The sequence below is a fragment of the Lutra lutra genome, chromosome 2, assembly GCF_902655055.1.
Source record: "Lutra lutra chromosome 2, mLutLut1.2, whole genome shotgun sequence".
Taxonomy (NCBI): Eukaryota; Metazoa; Chordata; class Mammalia; order Carnivora; family Mustelidae; genus Lutra; species Lutra lutra.
In genome coordinates this window covers 22,525,362-22,546,480 of record NC_062279.1, presented here as the reverse complement: position 1 = coordinate 22,546,480, position 21,119 = coordinate 22,525,362, and the positions used below count along the sequence as shown (strand labels likewise).

Genomic DNA, 21,119 nt, shown 5'->3' with positions numbered 1-21,119 from the left:
TATAAAATTACATAAGAACTTGATAATTAAAAAAAAAATGTTTGTGGCAGGAAATTTAAGGTCCTGTCTTCATTCCTAACCTATGCTCCTAAGGGTAGATTCTTCTCCCATGTTCTTCCCTTGTCTTGTCAAAATCTAATACTTCATACATATGAATTTTTTTTTCTACAACCTCCCTGAAAGGAATAGTTCCATCAAAGGATAAAACGTAGATAACTTGCTTAGAAACACAATGCTTAGAAAACACAAGGTGCCTGGGTGGCTCAGTCCCTTAAACATCTACCTTTGGCTCAGGTCATGACGCTGGAGTCCCAGCATGGAGTCCCACATTGGTCTTCTCCCCCACTTAGGGGTGGGGAGTCTACTGCTCCTTCTGACCCTTCCTGCTCTGGTGCTTTCTCTCTCTCAAATAAATAAAATCTTAAAAAGAAATCTTAAATCTTTCTAAAAGAAATCTTAAAATCTTAAAAAAAAAAAAAAAAACAACCATAATGCTGGAAATCTGTGGACTTGTAAATCTTGGAATACCACTGGAAAAGGCGTAGGGCCTGGAAAAGGCATGATCAAAACATAACTTTTTAAATGTTGATTAAAAGAAATTTGAAAGTAATCGGAAGGTATTCTATTTCAGTGTTTTGTACACTGAAAACTGTGAGTCCTTGAAATACCTGATTGTTGTAGAATAAGGAACACAGCATTTGCCAATAAAATCTGAAGACTCTGACCACAGAATTGTGTGTCTCCCTGTAGTGTGGACGTTACTATGGAGAATACAGCTTCAGTAGACACGGGTCAGAGCAGCCCTGACAAGGGCTGACAGCTTGCCTTTATGTGCAATTCCACCGAAAATCACCCAATCCCATTTTGGAAGAAACCGATTTTAAGTATTTGTACACCCACATCCAAGAACTAGAAAAAAGTAAAACAAACTCCAACCTTTCTCATATCAGAACATTTCTTTAGAAATTTATTAAGGGCTTTTATATATTTCCCATTTTACTTAAATGAATCTTAAGATTAAAACAAAACTACAAAAATAGCAACACACACTTACTCCGTCTTTTTCCAACATCTCCCTTGGATGTTGCCGCTTCATTTAGAAGAACCATCCCCATGGTGATAGCAGCATCTATAGTAGTTGTCAAGGAAACAGCAGAAATACATGCAAATAAAATCTATTAATTTTTCTGGATCTGAACACCATGTGTTCTGTTCCAGAATGGGAATGTTACAACTGCACACAGGACTAGATATGATTTAACTCTCTCCACCTAACACAAAATGACCATTCTTCGTGTGTTTGACTATGGATTAATTTTAAAAAATAAGTAACTTGAAACTGAGATTTTGAGGGTCTAACTCTAAATGTTAAGTTCCAGGACTCATTTTCTTAGCATTTAGGAATTAAATGGATTTCCAAAATCAGTTACACCATTTCACATTATTATTATTATTTTTTAAGATTTTATTTATTTATCTGAAAGACAGAGATCACAAGTAGGCAGAGAGACAGGCAGGGGGGGGGGGGGGGAGCAGGCTCCCCGCCGAGCGGAGAGCCCGATGCGGGGCTTGATCCCAGGACCCTGGGATCATGACCTGAGCTGAAGGCAGAGGCTTTAACCCGCCGCTGAGCCACCTAGGTGCCCCACCATTTCACATTATTGATGGAAGCTATGTACTAGTTATAGTCACAGGGACACATTTCATCGGCAATCAGAGAAAAAACAAAATATATTTACTATGATTTTTTCCCCAGGGCTTGTGTGCATAGCTTTCCTTTTCTTGGCTTCCATTTCATGTGTTGTTTCATAGATTACCTTGTTTAAAGAAATATTTATTAAGGTCCAGTACTGTGTCATGTGGAAGTTCTTGTTACAAATTACAAGTCTTACAAAAGCAACAAACACATTGTGATAAAATGCTCTCACAAATTTAGCAGGATCTTAATTTAGTTAAATTGACATTTTAAGAATAAACACAAAAATTCTGTAATGTCTGCTTACAGCAGGATGAATATATTCATACCACACTGAAAGATGCCAGAGATTAGAAAATGATAGATTTCACTTTTTTTTTTAAAGATTTTATTTATTTATTTGACAGAGATCACAAGTAAGCTGAGAGGCAGGCAGAGAGAGAGGGGGGAAGCAGGCTCCCTGCTGAGCAGAGAGCCTGATGCGGGACTTGATCCTAGGACCCTGGGATCATGACCTGAGCCAAAGGCAGAGGCTTAACCCACTGAGCCACCCAGGTGCCCCGAGATTTCACTTTTTTAAGAACATTCTTGGTCATGTTATTAAAACAGGTTTTACAAGGACTAATGTTAAGACTCATCAACTCTGTAAATACATTTATTATGTATTCTGCCCAAATGACTAACAGGTTGAAAAATAATGGGTTGAGAAAACTAAAGAAATTCTAGGCCAGAAATTCCTTAATTTGTTCAACTCTATTATGGTCTCCTTGTATTCATTTCTACTGCTATGTATGTACAACCAGCATCAGTAAGTCTGTTGTACAGGATACACCTAAGTGTCTTCTCCAAACATTGAAAGCTCAACGAGTATTATTTGGCTTTGTCTATATAATTAAGTGGAGTAGGTCAGGGAAAATTCTGCAGGTAAATATTTCCACTATATTTTCATAACCATCATATCAAAGTATTGGTTAATAATTATAAAATAATTTCTTTCATGACCATATTATCCAACTTCTAAAAACAATAAATACCTGACTTCTCCAGTTAGGTATTTATGCTTATAATAACCTCTCTCTATATATGAGTGGTTTTCAATCTATTCTATTTAGCAATCCTTTATGGAATTCTTACTGGAGAGAACCAACCAACCAACCAACCTTGATTTGAAGCCTACCGCATACAAGAGAAAAGCCACTATCAGCACTATGTAACACCAGCCCCCCCCCACTTCCCATTCTCAAACCAAGCCCAAAACACATATATATCTTACACTACCACTGAACTTTTAGGGAACCATGATACATAGTTTGAGAACCATTGAAATTTTGGTAATTATTTGAGTTCCTTGAGTTTCAATCATGTCGTGATAGCCTGAAAAGGGTAAGGTAAGACAACGAATATTTCATTTTATGGTATGGTAGTCTGTGGACTGAAAGGATTCATTCTTCTTTTTTTTTTTTTTTTAAAGATTTTATTTATTTATTTGACAGAGATCACAAGCAGGCAGAGAGGTAGGCAGAGACAGAGAGGGGGAAGCAGGCTCCCCGCTGAGCAGAGAGCCTGAGGTGGGGCTCGATCCCAGGACCCTGGGATCATGACCCGAGCCGAAGGCTGAGGCTTTAACCCACTGAGCCACCCAGGGGCCTGAAAGGATTCATTCTTAACATGTTTTAGACAATCCACTGATAAAAATTCCCTTGACCCTAGAGTCCTAGGACTATGCTAATTATAAAGTTATGGGGAAAAAAATTAAAAGCTCCTATCACTCAAACTGCTCATACGTAGGGAATTTCTATTGCTTAGCTTATTGGAGTAAACTACTGTGACTGTATAGATCCTTAATAAAGAGTTAAATTAGGTTTCCGTTTCATTCTTCTCTGGTTACATCTGGCCAAAATTTAGTAATAACAAAGTTAAAACCATCAAATCAATAAATAGTACTTAATAATAGTTTATTGGGAGTGCAAGAACAATTTTTAAACTAGGGTTCCCCAAATTCACGGACTAATATAATCCTCAGGGACATGAAGTCACTGAGTGGCTTATAAAGTAAAAATGAAGAAGTTACTGACTTTTATAGTGATTGGTTATTATAGTGGGGATTTCCAGATAGCAGGGGATTGGTTACGAGTGATTATCTCTCATGCCATTTTTAGGAAGATGACAAGTTTCTTTTATAATTATCAGAGGCATTTGTAAGAACTGTCGCGAGTTAATTTCACTTATGTTTTTGAAAAGGGCTAAATTTAGTCGTGTTTATGCGGCTTAAATGATTCTGTCTGCTAAGGGAATCCTTAAGTCTGAGTTCTACTTTGTAATTCACCTTAACATTCTTTATTACATTCAGGTACAATTTGAATCTACACAGTTAAATATACACATTTGATCTGAAAATTCACAAAGGATTCCAGATCATTTTAACTCCAACAAAATGCTTTTTGCAAATATTCAAAACATAAATGACATTTAAAATGATTTTATGTAGATATTATAAGTAAAATAAGTATCACTACAAATGCTTCTGAAATTCCACTAATAAAATCATGGGCAAATGTGACTATTTCTATTTCTGGGGAAGAAGTTTTGCAAAATTAAATGCTTAAAAATTTTAATAAAAGTATAGCCATATATAAAAATATATTCAGGATAAAATTTTACACATAAACATTCATTTGCACATATATATGTATGTTATAAACATACCTATACACAGATATAATGTCGAGAAAAAGTATTCTTTATTCGGCAAAAGAATATTGGATATTAACTGTGGTTACACAAGTAAAACCAGTCCCCATTAAAAGCTCTTCATGCCATTTTTTACTACTTTTCCTCTGCAAAGAGTTAAGCTACAATGTGAAAACTACATGAGTAATATGCTTCTTGTTGGACTTGTTTTTCAATAATCAAATTCAATTTGTGACAGAATTATAGGATTTTCTTAAGCATATACCACATTTTATTGCTTTATATTACTGATGCACAATTGTTCCCAAATGTTTGCTATTATAAATATTCCTACAAGGTTATCTGTTTACATGTGCAATATTTTCCATAAGATCTACACTTACAGGTAGAGTTTTTTTAAGAGGCGGCATGTGTATTTTCAAGTTTACTAAGGTACAGTCACACTGTATTTTTCCTGTATTTCATCAATAGTTTTGCTGAACTATTGCTTTTACCAAACTGATGGGTGACCATCTGTAATAATAGTCTGAGCATCCTTTGATAAGTTGATTCCTCTCTTTGTTTAACCTTCTGTATATTGCTCTTTTTTTTCCCCATTTCCCCATAACTCTATTACCCATATTTGTATTTTTCTTAAGTTAATTTGTATGGTGCTTTCTTTTTCTGGATGTGATTTGGTTGAAGTGTTACATTTGGATTCTTCCTTTATGTGTTGTTTTATATGTTTGTATGTATGTATTTAATCTAATAGCCAACATTTATTTACCTCAACTATGTGCAGGCAACTGAGCTAAGCACTGTGCATGGATTTCTCTCATTAAGCCTTCTAACGGTGCTGTGAGGTGGGTACTGTTTTAGTTCTTACTTACAAATTGGGATAATGAAAATTAGAGACTAATAACTGGCACAAGGTGTTAAGTAGTGTGAGAGCCAGAATTCAGACCAAGGCTGTCTGAGCCAATGCCCATTTGCTCTTAACTACAATGAGATAGACGTCTTCTCTCCTTTTTTTATTATTAAAACCTTAATATGTCTGACATACGACATTGTGTAAGTTTAAGAGGTACAATGTATTAATTTGATATATTTTAATTTGATTGCCATTGTAGTGATAATCATCACCTATATTATATAATTACCCTTTTGAAATAATTAAGGTCTAAACTAAGCAAATTCGATTACAGTACAACACTGTTGTCTATATTCATTTCACTGTGCATTAATTCTCTATGGTTTATTTACTACCCATTATTAACTTCATACTCTTCACTGTCTTAGCAACCTTCCTCCCTCTTGTGGTAACCACCATTTTACTGTTTTGACAAGTTTGGCTTTTTAAAATTCCACGTATATCATACAGTAGTTGCTTTTCTTTGATCTCACTTAGCATAATGTGCTCAAATTCCATCCCTGTTGTTGCAAACAGCAAGACATCCCACTTTTTTGTAGCTGAACAATATTTGTGTATCAACTTTTTTTAACCATTCATCTATCAACAGACACTTAGGTTGCATCCATATCTGGCTATTCTAAATAATGCTGCAGTAAACACAGGGGTTCATGTATCTATCTAAAGTAGTTTTGGACACATATCCAGAAGTGCAACTACTGAACTGTATGGTGGCTTTATTTTTAATTTTTTGAGGAAACTCCATATTGTTTTTTCATAGTGGCCACACCAATTTACATTCCCATCAGCAGAGCACAAGGGTTCTCTTTTCTCTATAGCCTTGCCAATATTTATTTATCTTTTTGATAACAGACTTAAATTATAACAGAGTGAGGTGGTATCTCCTGGTGATGCTGATCTGCATTTCCCTGATGACTGGTGATGCTGAGCATCTTTTAATATATCTGTTGGCATTTGCACATCTTCTTTGGAAAAATGGCTGTTGAGTTCCTCTGCCCATTTTTTAATCAGGTTGCTTTTTGTAATTGAGTTGTAGGAGTTCTTAATATATTTGGATATGAACCCCTTATTTGATATGTGGGGTTTGCAAAAACTTTCTTGCATTCTGTAGGCTGCCTTTCCTTGTTGTTTCTTTGGCTTTGCAGAGCCTTTAAATTTGGTGTAGTCCCCCCCCCCCCTTTTTTTTTCTTGTGTTGTGTTTTTGGTGACATATCCAAAAAAATCATTGCCATCAAGACTGCTGTCAATGAACTTCTTCCCTTTGTTTTCTCCTATGAGTTTTATAGTACCAGATCTTATGTTTAATTCATTTTGGTTTACTTTTGTGGGTGGCACAAAGATAGGGGTCCAATTTCATTGTTCTGCATGTGCAAAAGAGACATGTGTTGAAGAGACTGTATTTTCCTGAATGTTCTTGGGTTCCTTGTCAAATATTAATAGATTGTATATGCCAAAGTTTAATTTTGGGCTCTCTATTCTATTCCCTTGGTCTCTGGGTCTGTTTTTGTGTCAGTACAACACTGCTTTTATTACTATAGCTTCGAAGAATTGTTTGAAATCTGGAAGTGTACCTCTCGTTTTGTTCTTTTACCCAAGGACTGCTTTAGCTATTTGTGGCCTTTTATGGTTCAAAACAAATTTTAGGATTGTTTCTCCTATTTCTTTTTCTTTTCTTTTCTTTTTTTAATTTTTTAAAAGATTTTATTTATTTATTTGAAACAGAGAGAGAGAGAGATAACAAATATGCAGAGAGGCAGGCATAGAGAGAGAGAGGAGAAAGCAGGCTCCCCGCCGAGCAGAGAGCCCGATGCGGGCCTCGATCCCAGGACCCTGAGATCATGACCTGAGCTGAAGGCAGAAGCTTAACCCACTGAGCCACCCAGGTGCCCTCTTTTCTTTTTTTTAAAAGATATTATTTATTTATTTGATACAGAGAGAGAAAGCACAAGCAGGGGGAGCAATAGCAGGAGAGGGAAAAGCAGGCTTTCCATGGAGCAGTGAGCCCGATGTGGGGCTTGATCCCAGGACCCTGGGATGGTGACCTGAGCTGAAGGCAAGCACTTAACCAACTGAGCCACCCAGGAGCACCTCTTCTATTTCTGTAAAGAATGCCTTTACATTTTGACGAGGATTGCATTGAGTATGTAGATGGCTTTGGGAAGTATAGACATTTTAATAATATTCTTTGGATCCATGAACATAGAATGCATTTCTATTTGTTTGTGTTTTGATTTCTTTCAGCAAAGTCTTGTAGTTTTGTTGTACAGACTTTTCATTTTCTTGGTTAAATTTATTCTTAAGATTTTTAAAAATTTTGATGTTATTGTAAATTAGATTGTTTTATTTCTTTTTTAGATGTTTCATCATTAGTGTAAAATGCAGCTCTTTTCTGCAACTGGATTTTGTATACTCCAACTTTACTGAAATTGTTGATTAGTTGCCAACAATTTTTTGGCTCAGAGTTTGGGATTCTCTTTATTGGTACTGATATAGATATATATATAAGCTCAGATCATCTGCAAGTAGCAACAATATTACTTCTTCCTTTCCAATTTAGATGCCTTCTATATCTGTGTCTTGATTGCTCTAGCTAGGACTTCCAGTATAGTACTGAATGAGCGTGGTGAGAGTAGGCATCTTTGTCTTGTTGTGGATCTTAGAGGAAAAGCTCTCATTTTTTTTTTTTTCCATTGAATTTCAATGTTAGTGGGGCACCTGGGTGGCTCAGTCGGTTAACCATCTGCTTTCAGCTCACCTCATGATCTGAGAGTCCTGAGACTGAGCCCCACATCCGGCTCCCTGCTCAGCAGGAGTCTTTCTCCGTCTGCCTCACCCTCCCTCTTCTTCTGCTTCCTTTCTCTCTCAAATAAATAAATAAAATCTTTAAAGAAAAATACAGTGTTAGCTTTGGGTATGTTTTATATGGCTTTCATTATGCCAAGGTATGTTCTGACGTTCTGACTATATACCTAATCCATTAAGGATTAGGTATAATCCCATTAAGGATTTTTATCATGAAAGGATGTTGTATTTTGTCAGATCTTTTTCTGCATCTATTGAGAATGAACACATGATTTTTATCTTTCGTTTTATTGATGTTATGTCCTACATTTATTGATTTGCATGTTGAACCATCCTCGAATTCTAGGATTAAACCCCACTTCATTATGGCGTATAATTCTTTTTAAGTGTTCTTGAATTTGGTTTACTGATAGTTTGTTGACAAACTTTTATATTTGTAGTCACCAGGGATATTAGTCTATAGTTTTCTTTTGTTGTGCTGTCCTTATTTAGTATTAGTATCAGTGTAATGCTGGCCTCATAGAATCTGAAGTGTTCTCTACTACTCCTTTTTTTTTTTTTTTTTTTTTTTTTTTTGGTGGAATTGAGAAGGATTGGTGTTGATTCTTATTTAAGTGTTAGGTACAGTTCTCCAGTGAAGACATTTGGTTCTGGGGTTTTCTGTGTTGGGAGGTTTTTGATTACAGATAGGATATTTTTATTAATATTTGATCTGTTCATATTTTCTCTTTCTTCCTGATTCAGTGTTGGCAAGTTATGTTCCCAGGAATGTATCCATTTCTTCTAAATTATCTAATTTTTTGGCATATAATTATTCATAGAAGTCTGTTATGATCCTACATATTTCTGAAGTAACCATTCTAATAACTCCACTTTCATTTCTGATTTTGAGTCTTTTTTTCTTGGTTTAGCTAAATGTTTGTCTATTTTGTTTCTTTTTGAAGAATCCACTCTTAGTTTTTTATTGGTCCATTCTATTGATTTTCTGGTCTTTATTTCATTTTTTTCTACTTTGTACTTATTTCCTTTCTTCTGTTAACTTTGGGTTTAATTTGTTCTTTCTTTAGTTTTTTGAGGTGTAAAGTTAAGTTGTTTACTTGAGATTATAATTTCTCAATATATGCATTGATTGCTATAAACTTAAGTCCCAGAACTGCTTTGGCTTTATCCCATTAGTTTGGTATATTGTATTTTCCATTTTCATTTGTTTGAAGATGTCTTTAAATTTCCTTTTTGATTTCTTTTTGACCTATTGGTTGTTTAGAGATATGTTTTTTAGTTTTCACATTCGTAGATTTCCTAGATTACCTCTTATTGATTTATAATTTTATACCATTGTGGTCCAGAAAAGATAGTTGTTTGATTACAGTCTTCTTAAATTTGCTAATATGTGTTGTGGGTCCTATCAAATCATTTATCCTGGGGAATGTTCCATGTGCACTTGACAAGAGAATGTGTTTTATGTTGTTGGATGGAATGTCCTGTGTCCATTTTTTCTAAAGTTTGGTCCAATTCTATCATTTTCCTGTTGATGATCTATCTGGATAGGTCTATACATTGCTGACTCTAGGTTACTGAAATTGCCTACTCTTACTGCATTGTGTTCAATTTCTCTATTCAGATCTGTTAGTATTTGCTGAATATATTTTGCTGTTCTGGTATGTTTGGTGCATATATATTTACAATTATTGTATCTTCTTGATGTATTCACCCTTTTAACATTATATAATGACCTACTTTATCTCTTGCTAACATTTTTGGCTGAAGTCTATTTTGCCCAATCTAAGTATGGGTAGTTCCACTTCCTTTTGTTTTACACTTGCTTGAACGATCCCCTTCCATTTCTTTATATTGAGCCCACGTGTGTGTTTAGAGCTGAAATGTCTCTGACAGGCAGCATATATTTGGGTCTTGCTTTTTAAAAAATTCTGTTCAGCTAGTCTGTGCCTTCTGATTGGTGATTTCAATCCATTTACATTTAGCATGAATAGTGATATCTAAGGACTTACTACCACCATCTTATCTTTTGTCTTTTGGATTTTCAATGTTTCTTTTTCCCTCTGTTTCTTTGTAAATTTGTGGTTTTCCATAGTAATTTGCTCAGTCTCCCCCCTAAATCCTCCCCCATTTTTTGTTTCCTGTATCTGGATTTTTAACTTGTGGTTATCATGAGGCTTAGACAGAATACCTCAGATAAGTTGCTATCAGCAGGAAAACAAAAAAGAAAAACTTTCTCTTCTTGATTCACGTATAAAAGTTCTACCCTTCACTCCTTAGCTTTTTTATTTTTGATGTCACAGAACAGCTCTTTTTATGCTGTGAATTCATTAACAAACTGCAGTAGCTGTAATTATTTTTAAAGTTCTTTCCTTTAACCTTTATATTAAGTGGTTAATATACTTTTCTAATATAAAGTTACAGTTTTCTATTTCTTTCACCTTTATCAGACATTTGTGGACTTTCATTTCTTCTGTGTTTCTAATTAGCATCTTTTTATTTCAACTTGAAAAACTTCTTTCAGCATTATTTATAAGACAGATCTGGTGGTGTAGAGTTTCTTCAGCCTTTCTCATATTTGAAGGATAATTTTATGATATAAAGTATACTTGACTGGTAACTTTACTTTTTCAATACTTTGAGTATGTCATTCTACTCTATCCTGGCCTATAGTGTTTCTACTGAGAAATGCATTGAGAGCTTAATGGGGGTTCCTTTCTAGGTTATTTTCCCTTTTCCCCTGGCTGCCTTTAAGATTATTTCTTTATAAATGATTTTTAACAGTTTCTTGGAGATCTTTTTGCATTGAGATAATAAGGTGCCTCCTTAACTTAGTAGATTTACAAGTCTAGTTTCTTTCCCATGTTTAGGAAGTTCTCAGCTATTACTACTCTAAATAAACTCTGCCTCCTTCTCTCTCTCTTCTCCTTCTGGTATACAATTATTCTGATATTTGCTTATCTGATAGAGTAATAATCTTTAGGTTTTTTTTTTTTTACTTTTAAAAATAATAGTTCCCTATTATTCCAACTGAGTCATTTCTAAATTCCTATCCCCCAACTTGCTTATTCTTTGTTCCATCTGATGTGCTCTGTTTTCTATGCTTTCTAATGTATACTTTATCTCATTTATTAAGTTTCTCAGCTCCGGAATTTGTTTCATTCTTTTTTTAAAATTTAAATCTCTTTGGGGCACCTGGGTGGCTCAGTGGGTTAAAGCCTCTGCCTTCGGCTCAGGTCATGATCCCGGGTTTCTGGGATCGAGCCCCGTGTCGGGCTCTCTGCTCAGCGGGGAGCCTGCTTCTCCCTCTCTCTCTCTGCCTGCCTCTCTGCCTACTTGTGATCTCTGTCAAATAAATAAATAAAATCTTTAAAAAAATTAAATCTCTTTGTAAAGAACCCCTTCGTTCATTAATTTTATTCCTGAGCTCACTGAATTGCCTGTTTTCTTGTAACTAATTAAATTTCTTCATTGTAATGAAGAAATTTTGAATTCTTTATCAGTTAGATTACAATATTCCATGCCTTGATTTGGTTGCTTGAGAATTATCCTTTTTGTGATACCCTATTACTGTGATTTTTCAGTATCTAACGAAATGTGCCTCTACTGTCCCATTTGAAGTAGCACATGCCTTTCTTGTTCACTTCGTTACAGTTCAACAGGCTGGCAATTAGAAACCTTTTGTTTTCCAGAAGGTGGTGCTAAAGCACAAGTTTTGGGCTTTCTTACTGGAGCTGGCTTTCATTGCTACCCTTGGGATCAGGCTTGTAAAAAGAACTATGTTTAGAAGAAAAAAAAGGCTGGGGGCAAAGTCTGAGTAGGTATGGACTTAACACCTGGGGCTATGGGAGTGCCCTTGGGCCAGTAAGAGAATCCTCCAGTGGGGAAATCCCAGAGGTCTTTGGGCTGACCTTTAGCTGAAATCCTGGAGCCTACTGCAGGAAACACTTTACTTGTAAGACCCCTTGATGTTCTTGTCTGCCTCTCTCCATTTACTCTTCCTTTCCCCAGTCATAAGGTCCCTCCTCAGGAGCTGGGTCTTGCTGGTCTCTGCAGCCTGCACTGCCAGGCAATCTGTCCTTCACCATTTTCCTTTTCCACTTCTTCTTCTGCCAGAGATGTAGTTGCTGTTGCTTCCCACCCTCCAAGCCTAGTAGGTGGCAGTGTTGCCCTGGGACAGAAGGCCAACTTGGGTTTGTTTTCCTCTTTTTTTCTCTGCCCCAAAACTTGTCTGTTCTTGTCTGACTGTTTGCCAGTTTCTCCCATCAGGCTGGTTGGATCCCGAAAATACTCTATCTCCGGTCAGTGTACTAGTTTTTCACTCTCCACATTACCTTTTCTGATGGCAGCAAGTGGGTATGGGACAGGCTCACAGACTCCTTTGGATCCAGCCCTCTCTGACATCCTGTTCAACCACTATAGGGAGTACAGAGGGGTATCCTGGTGGATTGAGCTGAGGTACTTTTGTTTGGTTACAAATGTCCAATTTTGTAAATAAAAAAGACAAAAGGAACAACTCATACTGTCATGATGCTGAACTCATTCTCTTTTTTAAATTGCTTTGTTATGCATAGTTGTCATTTTAATGTGGCAAATTATTTTTCCCTATGAATTTGTGGTTGTTTCTTGCTTATGAAATTCCCTTAAATCTTAAAAACATTCTTGTTCTTAATATCTTTAAGTCAGGTAATGACACTCTTCTGTTCAGAACAATTTAAAAGCTTTCCATGTCACTCTGAATAAACAAGATTTCAAAGTGGCCTCTAGGCCCTACATGATTTGTATCCTGATCCACAGCCTATACGTGTCTGCTCTTGTTTGCTCTTATTCTTGTCCTACTAGCTATTTTTCCAACAAGACCGAAATCTCTTTGCTTAGGCATCTTTGTACTTGATATTCCCCTGCTTAATGCTCTTCTCCCAAATATCCACAAAATTCACTTCCCTCTTAGTTTCTGCTCAAATGACGTCTTATCAGAAAAGCCTCCTCTAACCTCTCTCATTCCTTTTTCCTGTTTTTTCTCTGTAACATTGTTTTTGAAAGAAATTTCACATTCAATTAAAAAAAAAACAAATTTACTTACTGTCTTTTTCCTGCCACTACAATGTTAGATCCCCAAAAAGGCAGCAGGTTTTTGCTTGTCCTCTTACTCATTGCCATACAACTCTTTGACAGATACCTTTTTTTCAGTTTCCAAATAAGGAAAATGAAGCAGAGAGGTCTGAATAACTTATGCAAAGCCACAAACTAGTAAGTGACAGTTGCCAATCAAAAAACCATAAGAGAAATAAGGTAGGATGATATCACAAGGATAGATGAAAATGATGAGAGAAGAGCAAAGTAACAAAAGAGCTGGAAATGCAGAGAAAGATAAGAAAGTTAACAGCAACTATCTTGAGGTCATAAGGTTGGGGATTTTTGCTTTTTTTACTTACCACATCCTACTGAACAGTAATTTGCAGAATTTTTCTGTAAAGGCCTAGAAAGTACAGTTGACCTTGAAAACCACAGGTCTAAACTGCTGGGGTCCACTTGTATGCAAATTTTTTTTGTTACTCTAGTACAGTATTATAAATGTACTTTCTTTTTATGATTTTCTTAGTATTTTCTTTACTTGAGCTTTATTTGTAAGAAACAGTATATAATACATATAGTATTTAAAAATACGGTATGATTATTTGCTATCAGTAAGACTTCCAGTTAACAGCATGCTCTTAATTTTTGAGAAGAAAAAAATAATTATGTGGATTTCTAAATGTGTGTGTATGTGGCGGGGGGGGGGGGGGGTGTCAGCAACCCTAACACACACACTGTTCAAGGTTCAACTATAAATTTGATAAATACAACTATATGAACTCTCTGTAAGCTGTATGACGTATGGCTACTACTTAACACTGCTGTTATAGTGCAAAGTAATCAAGACAATACAGAAATGAATAGGTGTGCCTATGTTCCAATAGAACTTTATTTACTAAAATAGTAGACAGACTGGATTTGGAACTCATTGGTACTAGTTGTCAACTGTGTTACACAGAATCCAAGGTAGTGCAAAAGGCAGTATAAACTGTTATATCTGAGAGGAAGTTAGTTTTATTTACTTGAAAATAAATCTGAGAACTTAGTAAATACAGAGCATACAACCCCAAAATAGGATTTAAAAGCAAAGGAATGAGTATATATGGTTGTGTATAAGCGCAAGGTAAAATATTCTATTCGAAAGCAGTAGGGTCAAGAAACAAGTGTTATCTTAAGAATATTTACTGCAAACTTGAGTTTTCTAGGCTTTACCAAAAAATAAGCTGCAAACCTACTTTAAACTTGATTGTAATTAAGATTATGAACTAAAATGGCTTAAAAGAGCTAACTTTCCTTTTTCCCTCTCTTTATTTAAAGATACCTTTTTAATTTAAGGCCTTTGAGTGTTGAGAATTATTATTTAACTTAAGTTAAATATCATATCATTTTGCATATCAATGACAGGAAGTTTTGGTTAGAAAAGGGCCTACATAAGACTCACCATTTGGGAAAAAAAATCTGTAACATAATTTTTAGGTGAAGTATTAACTTTTAGAAAGAGGTAAAAGCTAGATGATGGTCTGTCAGACTTGATGTGTAAGGCTTTCTTCACTGAGTAGAGGGTTGAATGACTCAGCACTAATCTGAGAGTTTCTATGTTCAACTCTGGATTAAACAGTTGATTTTCTGCCATTAAACTGTGAGTGTAGCCATTTTGGCTGTCTTACTGAAGAGTCCCAAGCGGTGGATGAACTACGTTTTTGAGACTTTTTCTGTTGTTCTGAGTTTCCTAATGCCTGTGCCTACACACACACACACACACACACACACACACACGTCCTAGTCTACTTCATGTATTACTTTCACTTTGTATTGAGTAATGTCATAGCAATGCACACCTGAGTTTCTCTGCTAAATCTGTCAGCTTTTACTGCTTAAAAAGTCAAAATATTGACAGAATTCCACATAAAACGGAAGCTGCTATTTGTATAAATTATATGCAGCACCCAGAGGCACTGCGCATCCTACTAAACAGGTAGCAAATACATTTGTACTATATTATGATCCATTCTCAGTTGTACATGATGTTAGGTTTACTGTTGCTCCTAGGAAGAGAATGAAGGCTGTCAATTGAAAGCTAAATGAGAGCAGATGTTGAAAAAAATGTTAGCATATTAAGAAGACTTACAGAGCTCTAAATCTAAAATTATCTTCAATTTGCATCCATTTTTTTATGTAGTATGTTTTTCCTTTGATATAACATACTAAAACATTTGCTTTCTATCACAGATTGAAAACAAATGCAAAGTGAAATAATATTCATTCATAATAAGTGGAAAACAAATGTATTTCTCATAGGAAAAGCAAATGTGACCTAAGTGTGTGTGTGTGTGTGTGTACACATATATGTGTGTGTGTATATATATATATATATATTTAAATTATTGCTAGTGTACCCTTTGTCTTTTATATTAGCATTTTTACTTTGAAAAGATGTTTATGTCATCATCTTGAGACCCTAGAACTTGAAGGATGTAGAGAACTAAGGAATAGATCAGAGTTTTAAAAAAGTTAAAAGCCAGTCCTAGAACTCCTGTATCCTGTATCTGCTAGCACAAATAGACCACATCTTGGTGAATTCACTTAAGGTTCAAATTTCTTAGCAAGGTATGGGAAGATTTTCATTATGCATCCAAAGTAACCTTTCATCAATCTGCTCTTAAGCATTTGTGAATATTCTCTCTCATTTTATGTTTTTGTACCTGCTCGACCTCCTAACTAGAATATTCTCATTCATTCTCTGTCTGGGAAACTCCTTTTTCCACTGTACCAAAACCAGCTGAAAAGTCAGTGCAAGTTCTCTAGGCAGTGAGTTGCTCTTCCTTTTGAGCTTCCAAGCACTCATTATAACATTTGTCACACTAAATTACAATTATTTTTCTATCAGTCTACCTTCTTGTAAACAGCAAATATTTTACATTTGCATCAGATATTGAAATACAACTGAATGAAAAATAAGTAACAATGAATTTTTACTAGGAAAAATAAAAGGATTACATAAAGTTATTCTTAGTTCATATATTCCATATTAAAATGTGTTCTCCTTTTTATATAGTTTTCTCTCATGAGCTACTTAGGACTGCTTTTTGTTTTTTTCTTAAAGAAGGTACTGAGAAAATAAAACACTAATGGGGAGAAAAATCTTATTTTTAGTAAATATGAATCTATAGCCTATGACATCAAATGATTCCATCTGTTCTTAGTTTTTTTCCAGCAAAATTTTGCATACAGCAATTGCATCTAATGATTTGGCTTACTAAATCAGAAGGAGAAAAACAAAGAGCAGGCGTATTCTCTCTAGATGAACAAGAAGTGACCGTCTGGAATTTACGGGATTTTTCCTTCCTTCCTTCCTTCCTTCCTTCCTTCCTTCCTTCCTTCCTTCCTTCCTTTCTTTTTGTAAAAAGGAAAACATACACATGCAAATTACAAAAAAAAAAAATACATGGTAAGTTTAAAAAAATATCAGAGTCTGCCAAGTGAAAGTAAAAGCAGAAATTATTATTTCGGCTACTTTTAAAATTTCACCAGTAGTTTTTTTTTTAAAGATTATTTATTTATTTATTTGACAGAGATCACAAGTAGGCAGAGAAGCCGGCATAGAGAGAGGAGGAAGCAGGCCCCCGCCCAGCAGAGAGCCCGATGTGGGGCTCGACCCCAGGATCCTGGGATCATGACCTGAGCTGAGGGCAGAGGCTTTAACCCACTGAGCCACCCAGATGCCCCTTTCATCAGTAGTTTTGATGAGTCCACCATTTTAAAAGACATTTTCTCAGTTACCTTACAACAAACAAACCAGGAGAAGAAAGCAGTAAGTAACTACTGGTAGCATACAGAGAATAAGCACTTTTAAATCTGTTACATATTACTGTTAAAAATCTATATGGAAGCCTTCATATTGCTTGTACAATTTCTTTGCATCCTAAATCTCAGCTTGATGTCAGTGAGCCATGAAATGAAACCCTGGAGAATTCCTGCCATACAATGATGGTCTCAACATAGTTTTTGCTAGGTACTCCTGATGTGTTTCATAGACTAGCTGCTTTGAAGAAAGTACATGGCTAAAATGCTGTTTCATGTATTGAAATAAGGATAGAAAATAAAAGCCTACAATATATAAATAAGAGCTAAAATGTCACCTGTAATAGTTGGTTTCCTACCAATGTGCTTCAACACAAATGTATTTTGCTTCATAAATACATCTATAAAATGTAGAGATAAGTAAAGAGTAAAGATGGTCTTCCTTTATTTTCCGATAAGGAGAAAGAGATGTTCCAATACATAGACCTGGATTTCATTTTCTCACCCAAGACACCTCTGATGTGCATAAAGTATGAATTTCTTATTGTATTAAAGTTAGAAAAGAGAAACCTGCCACTTACTGATCAAGACCACAAAACTCGAGAATGTTAATTAAAATACTGATATTTCTGATTTTAATCTATGAGACAAACTACAGCAAAAACATAAATCCAGTAGAGCTTCTTATTAAAGCACACAGGTAATTAAATACATGCAAGCAAAAAAATGGGCTGAAGATGCACAATTCCCCATACTCATACAAGTATGTGTAAAGGGTGGAAGAAATATGAATTCAGAACTCATGGGAAAGTAAAAGGGGAAAAAAGAAACCCCAAAATAGCCCCCAAATGCTATGTGGTTACTTTGCTAATCCTGGTTTTATAAATGAGAAAATTTGTGAGCTTCTTGAGAATTGGAAGTGCTTTAAGCACTCCTACCCCTCTCCTCCACTATAATTAATCAAAGACTCAGTATATACTAACACCTGACACACTGTCCAGAACATACTACGCAAACAAAATAGATTGCTTAAAAAGCTGAAGGTAGAAAATACATACTTGCGGGTGAATTTAAAGAATGCATATTATAAGGTAGAGAAATACAAAAACCTTAATGATATTAAAGTCGTTTCCTTCTCGATTAAAAACAAAAACTTCAAGATGGAATGACTGACATTTATTCATGAAATCCTGTGTCATAGAACATAATAACATATATAAAACTTAACTGATAGACCATAACAAAGAAAAGGGAATTCTAATCCTAGTTCTTCCTTCAACTTAAAACAAGTCAATTAAATTTTGTAGGTTTTAGTTTTCCTACCTATGAAATGAGGTTTGGACCTAGATGAGTTCTAAGATTCCTTAAAGGTTTAAATAGCTCTGATTATATAAAATACTAAAAATTTGTTCTAGATTACTTCAGTTGAATATGAATCTTGGTAACCGGGAAAGTAATCAAATTTTATAAACAATTATATAGGCACACTTTAAATCCTGATGATGACTCAATATATTCAACATTATAAATTTAAACTTCAAATATTTCTCAAAACACACATTAGTGTTCCCCCAAAATACAGTTATTTACCCCAAGAGTAACTTTATTTCATTCAAGAATATTCAGAGTTTGGTTTTAATTAGACACTTTAAACTTAACCTCTTTCCTGTTCTATTCTGTCTTCTTTGCCCTTCTACCACCAAACCATAAATTGTACTCCATTATCTGATTTATAACATTTAGTCTGCTATGTTCCAAAAAGACATGTCTAACCATCTTAAATCTCCCTTTTCTGACTTACCATACTATTTAAGGTAATCAGTATTAAGATAGTATTTTAAAATTGTGCTTTTTATATTTTAGGACACGTTTTTCTCCGTTAGGACCCTTTAAAGTAAAGCCACACAAACTCCACAAAAAGATGTTAGTCAAAGATAACCAAAGCAGAGCAAAAGCTATACTTTGCAATTCAACAGTCAGTAAAAAAAAAGAGAAAATTATAGGTTGTTAATGACTCAGGATAAAAGCAAAATTAAATAATAAATAATTGGCATAGGAACTAGAAAGTAACATAGTAAAGTTCAAAATTTCATGACTTTAAAATCTTGATAATTACTGCTATGAAAAAAAGTCAGTTTGATAGCATGCAACTTCTGTCCTTTTCAATCCATCAGTATTTTAAAGGATACTTAGTACCAGAATAATGTGTGACTCTGCCACGAACTGAGCTTGGCTGCTTCCGTGAATGTAGCTCTATAAAACAAGACAAAGAAACAAAAATTACAATCTAGAGAAAAGCAGATCTTTTCGTAAGTTTTTTTTTTCTTTCCTCCCTTCCTTTTTTTTTTTTTTTGTATATTTAATTTTATACCATGAAGGGAAATAATAGAAAAATCTAAACTCCTGTTTCTAATTCTTTTGAATAAAATAATTAACTAGAAATAACAGATGAATATGTTTGTTGAAATTACTGTAATTTGTAGAAAGCAACTTAATATCAAAAGTAAATTTAATATAATTCCTTAAAAGGTTTACTACAAACACAAGCATATAATTTAATGATTGCTCCACAGTTACTGAAGATATAAGATACAAATTAGAGCAACTAAGTTTATCTTTAAGGAAAAAATGACTACCAAATATTAAATTGCTCTTTTCCCCATTATCAGAGTTTTAAAATAAGATAGCTTTATAAATTTATTCATTCCATTAGAGCATTTAAATTGGCCTTTAAAAAAATAAAACTGTTACCACACTGAGAAATGTACAGTTTTCCATACCTAGTAAGAACTATTAATAGTTGATGCCAATCAATTACAGAAAATATGAGACAAATCTCCATCTAGGATATTTTACTGCTTAAAAAACTGACTCACATTATTTCTGCTGTTAACCTCTTATGAAAATTAACTGCTATGCAGTTGTTATAAATACACATCATTTTCTAGGTTTTCTGATTATTAAAAAAAATTTTTGGAGAAAAAAATAACATCTATAATATAAACCAATGTCCTCAATTTTAACACCACATGTGAAGCATAATTATCATTTGAGAGGACCCTTTTGGTTCTCTCAAAATCTTTTGTTTTTATTTTTGACAATAAATATGGATGAAAGCATACCTAAAGCATGTTCTTATAAAGAGTAACTACAAATTAGAAAATTACTCTTTCTTGGCCTTGATCTTGGACATGTTACCAAATTTCTCAGAAACTCCATATCCCTTCATCTATGAAATCAGGAATGGAATTAGATGATTTCTATGATTTTTGTGAAGTATATAAAGTCTTCTGTTTTGTCATAAATTTCCATCTCTAATATCATAAGTTTCCATCTCTAATATCAGTAATTCATAGGGCAGCTGTCTTATCCAAAGATATGTTTAAAGATTTTTTTTTTTTTTTTAATTTGACAGAGAGAGATCACAAGCAGGCAGAGAGGCAGGCAGAGAGAGAGGAGGAAGCAGGCTCCCTGCCGAGCAGAGAGCCCGACGCGGGGCTCGATCCCAGGACCCTGAGATCATGACCTGAGCCGAAGGCAGCGGCTTAACCCACTGAGCCACCCAGGCGCCCCCAAAGATATGTTTAGTTATGTCCTTTAAGCCCAGCTTCAAGCAAACTGACTAAAAGAGACTTGGTATTCTAATAGTTTTCACTAATGTACTCCACTTGAAAGTCTAAGACTTAAAGTGGTCCAAACCAAAGCTTTGATTCTATTCCAGAATTGGCAACATAATTTTTCCAGTTGTTTAAGCCAAAATCTTGGAATCATCTTAGTCTATTCTTCTCTCCTTCCTCCTCTCTTCCTCTCTTTCTACTCATTTGGAAAATACACTGACTCTACTTTCAAAATCCACTCCAAATTTAACCAGTTGTAACTACTTCCAGGAAGCACTAGTAAAAGTGCCCATGGAGGGCTCCTGGGTGACTCAGTGAAGTGCAACTGAGCCTCACGTCAGGCTCCTTGCTCAGCGGAGTGTCTGCTTCTTTCCCTCTTTCCCTCTGCCCCCCAACCCCCTGCTGGCTCACATTCTCTCCCTCTAAAATAAATAGATCTTAAAAAAAAAAAAAAAAGTTCTCAAGGATAAAGGCCAAGACTTATTGCCTGGTCTAAGCAGTCACCATCTCTTGCAGAGATTATTGCAAT

General features: G+C 34.9%; 1 protein-coding gene across 3 annotated transcripts in view; it reads right to left on the bottom strand.

Annotated features, from left to right (window-relative positions):
* TUSC3 (tumor suppressor candidate 3) overlaps positions 1-21,119 on the bottom strand; it is a 251,700-nt gene that overhangs the window by 15,382 nt on the left and 215,199 nt on the right. For all 3 annotated transcript variants that reach the window (XM_047715981.1, XM_047716000.1, XM_047715990.1), the window contains exons 7-8: positions 19,163-19,226; positions 1,055-1,129 (exon numbers count right to left, since the gene is read on the bottom strand). In XM_047715981.1, coding sequence (XP_047571937.1) covers positions 1,055-1,129; positions 19,163-19,226 — 139 coding nt within the window. The remainder of the gene's footprint in view (positions 1-1,054; positions 1,130-19,162; positions 19,227-21,119) is intronic.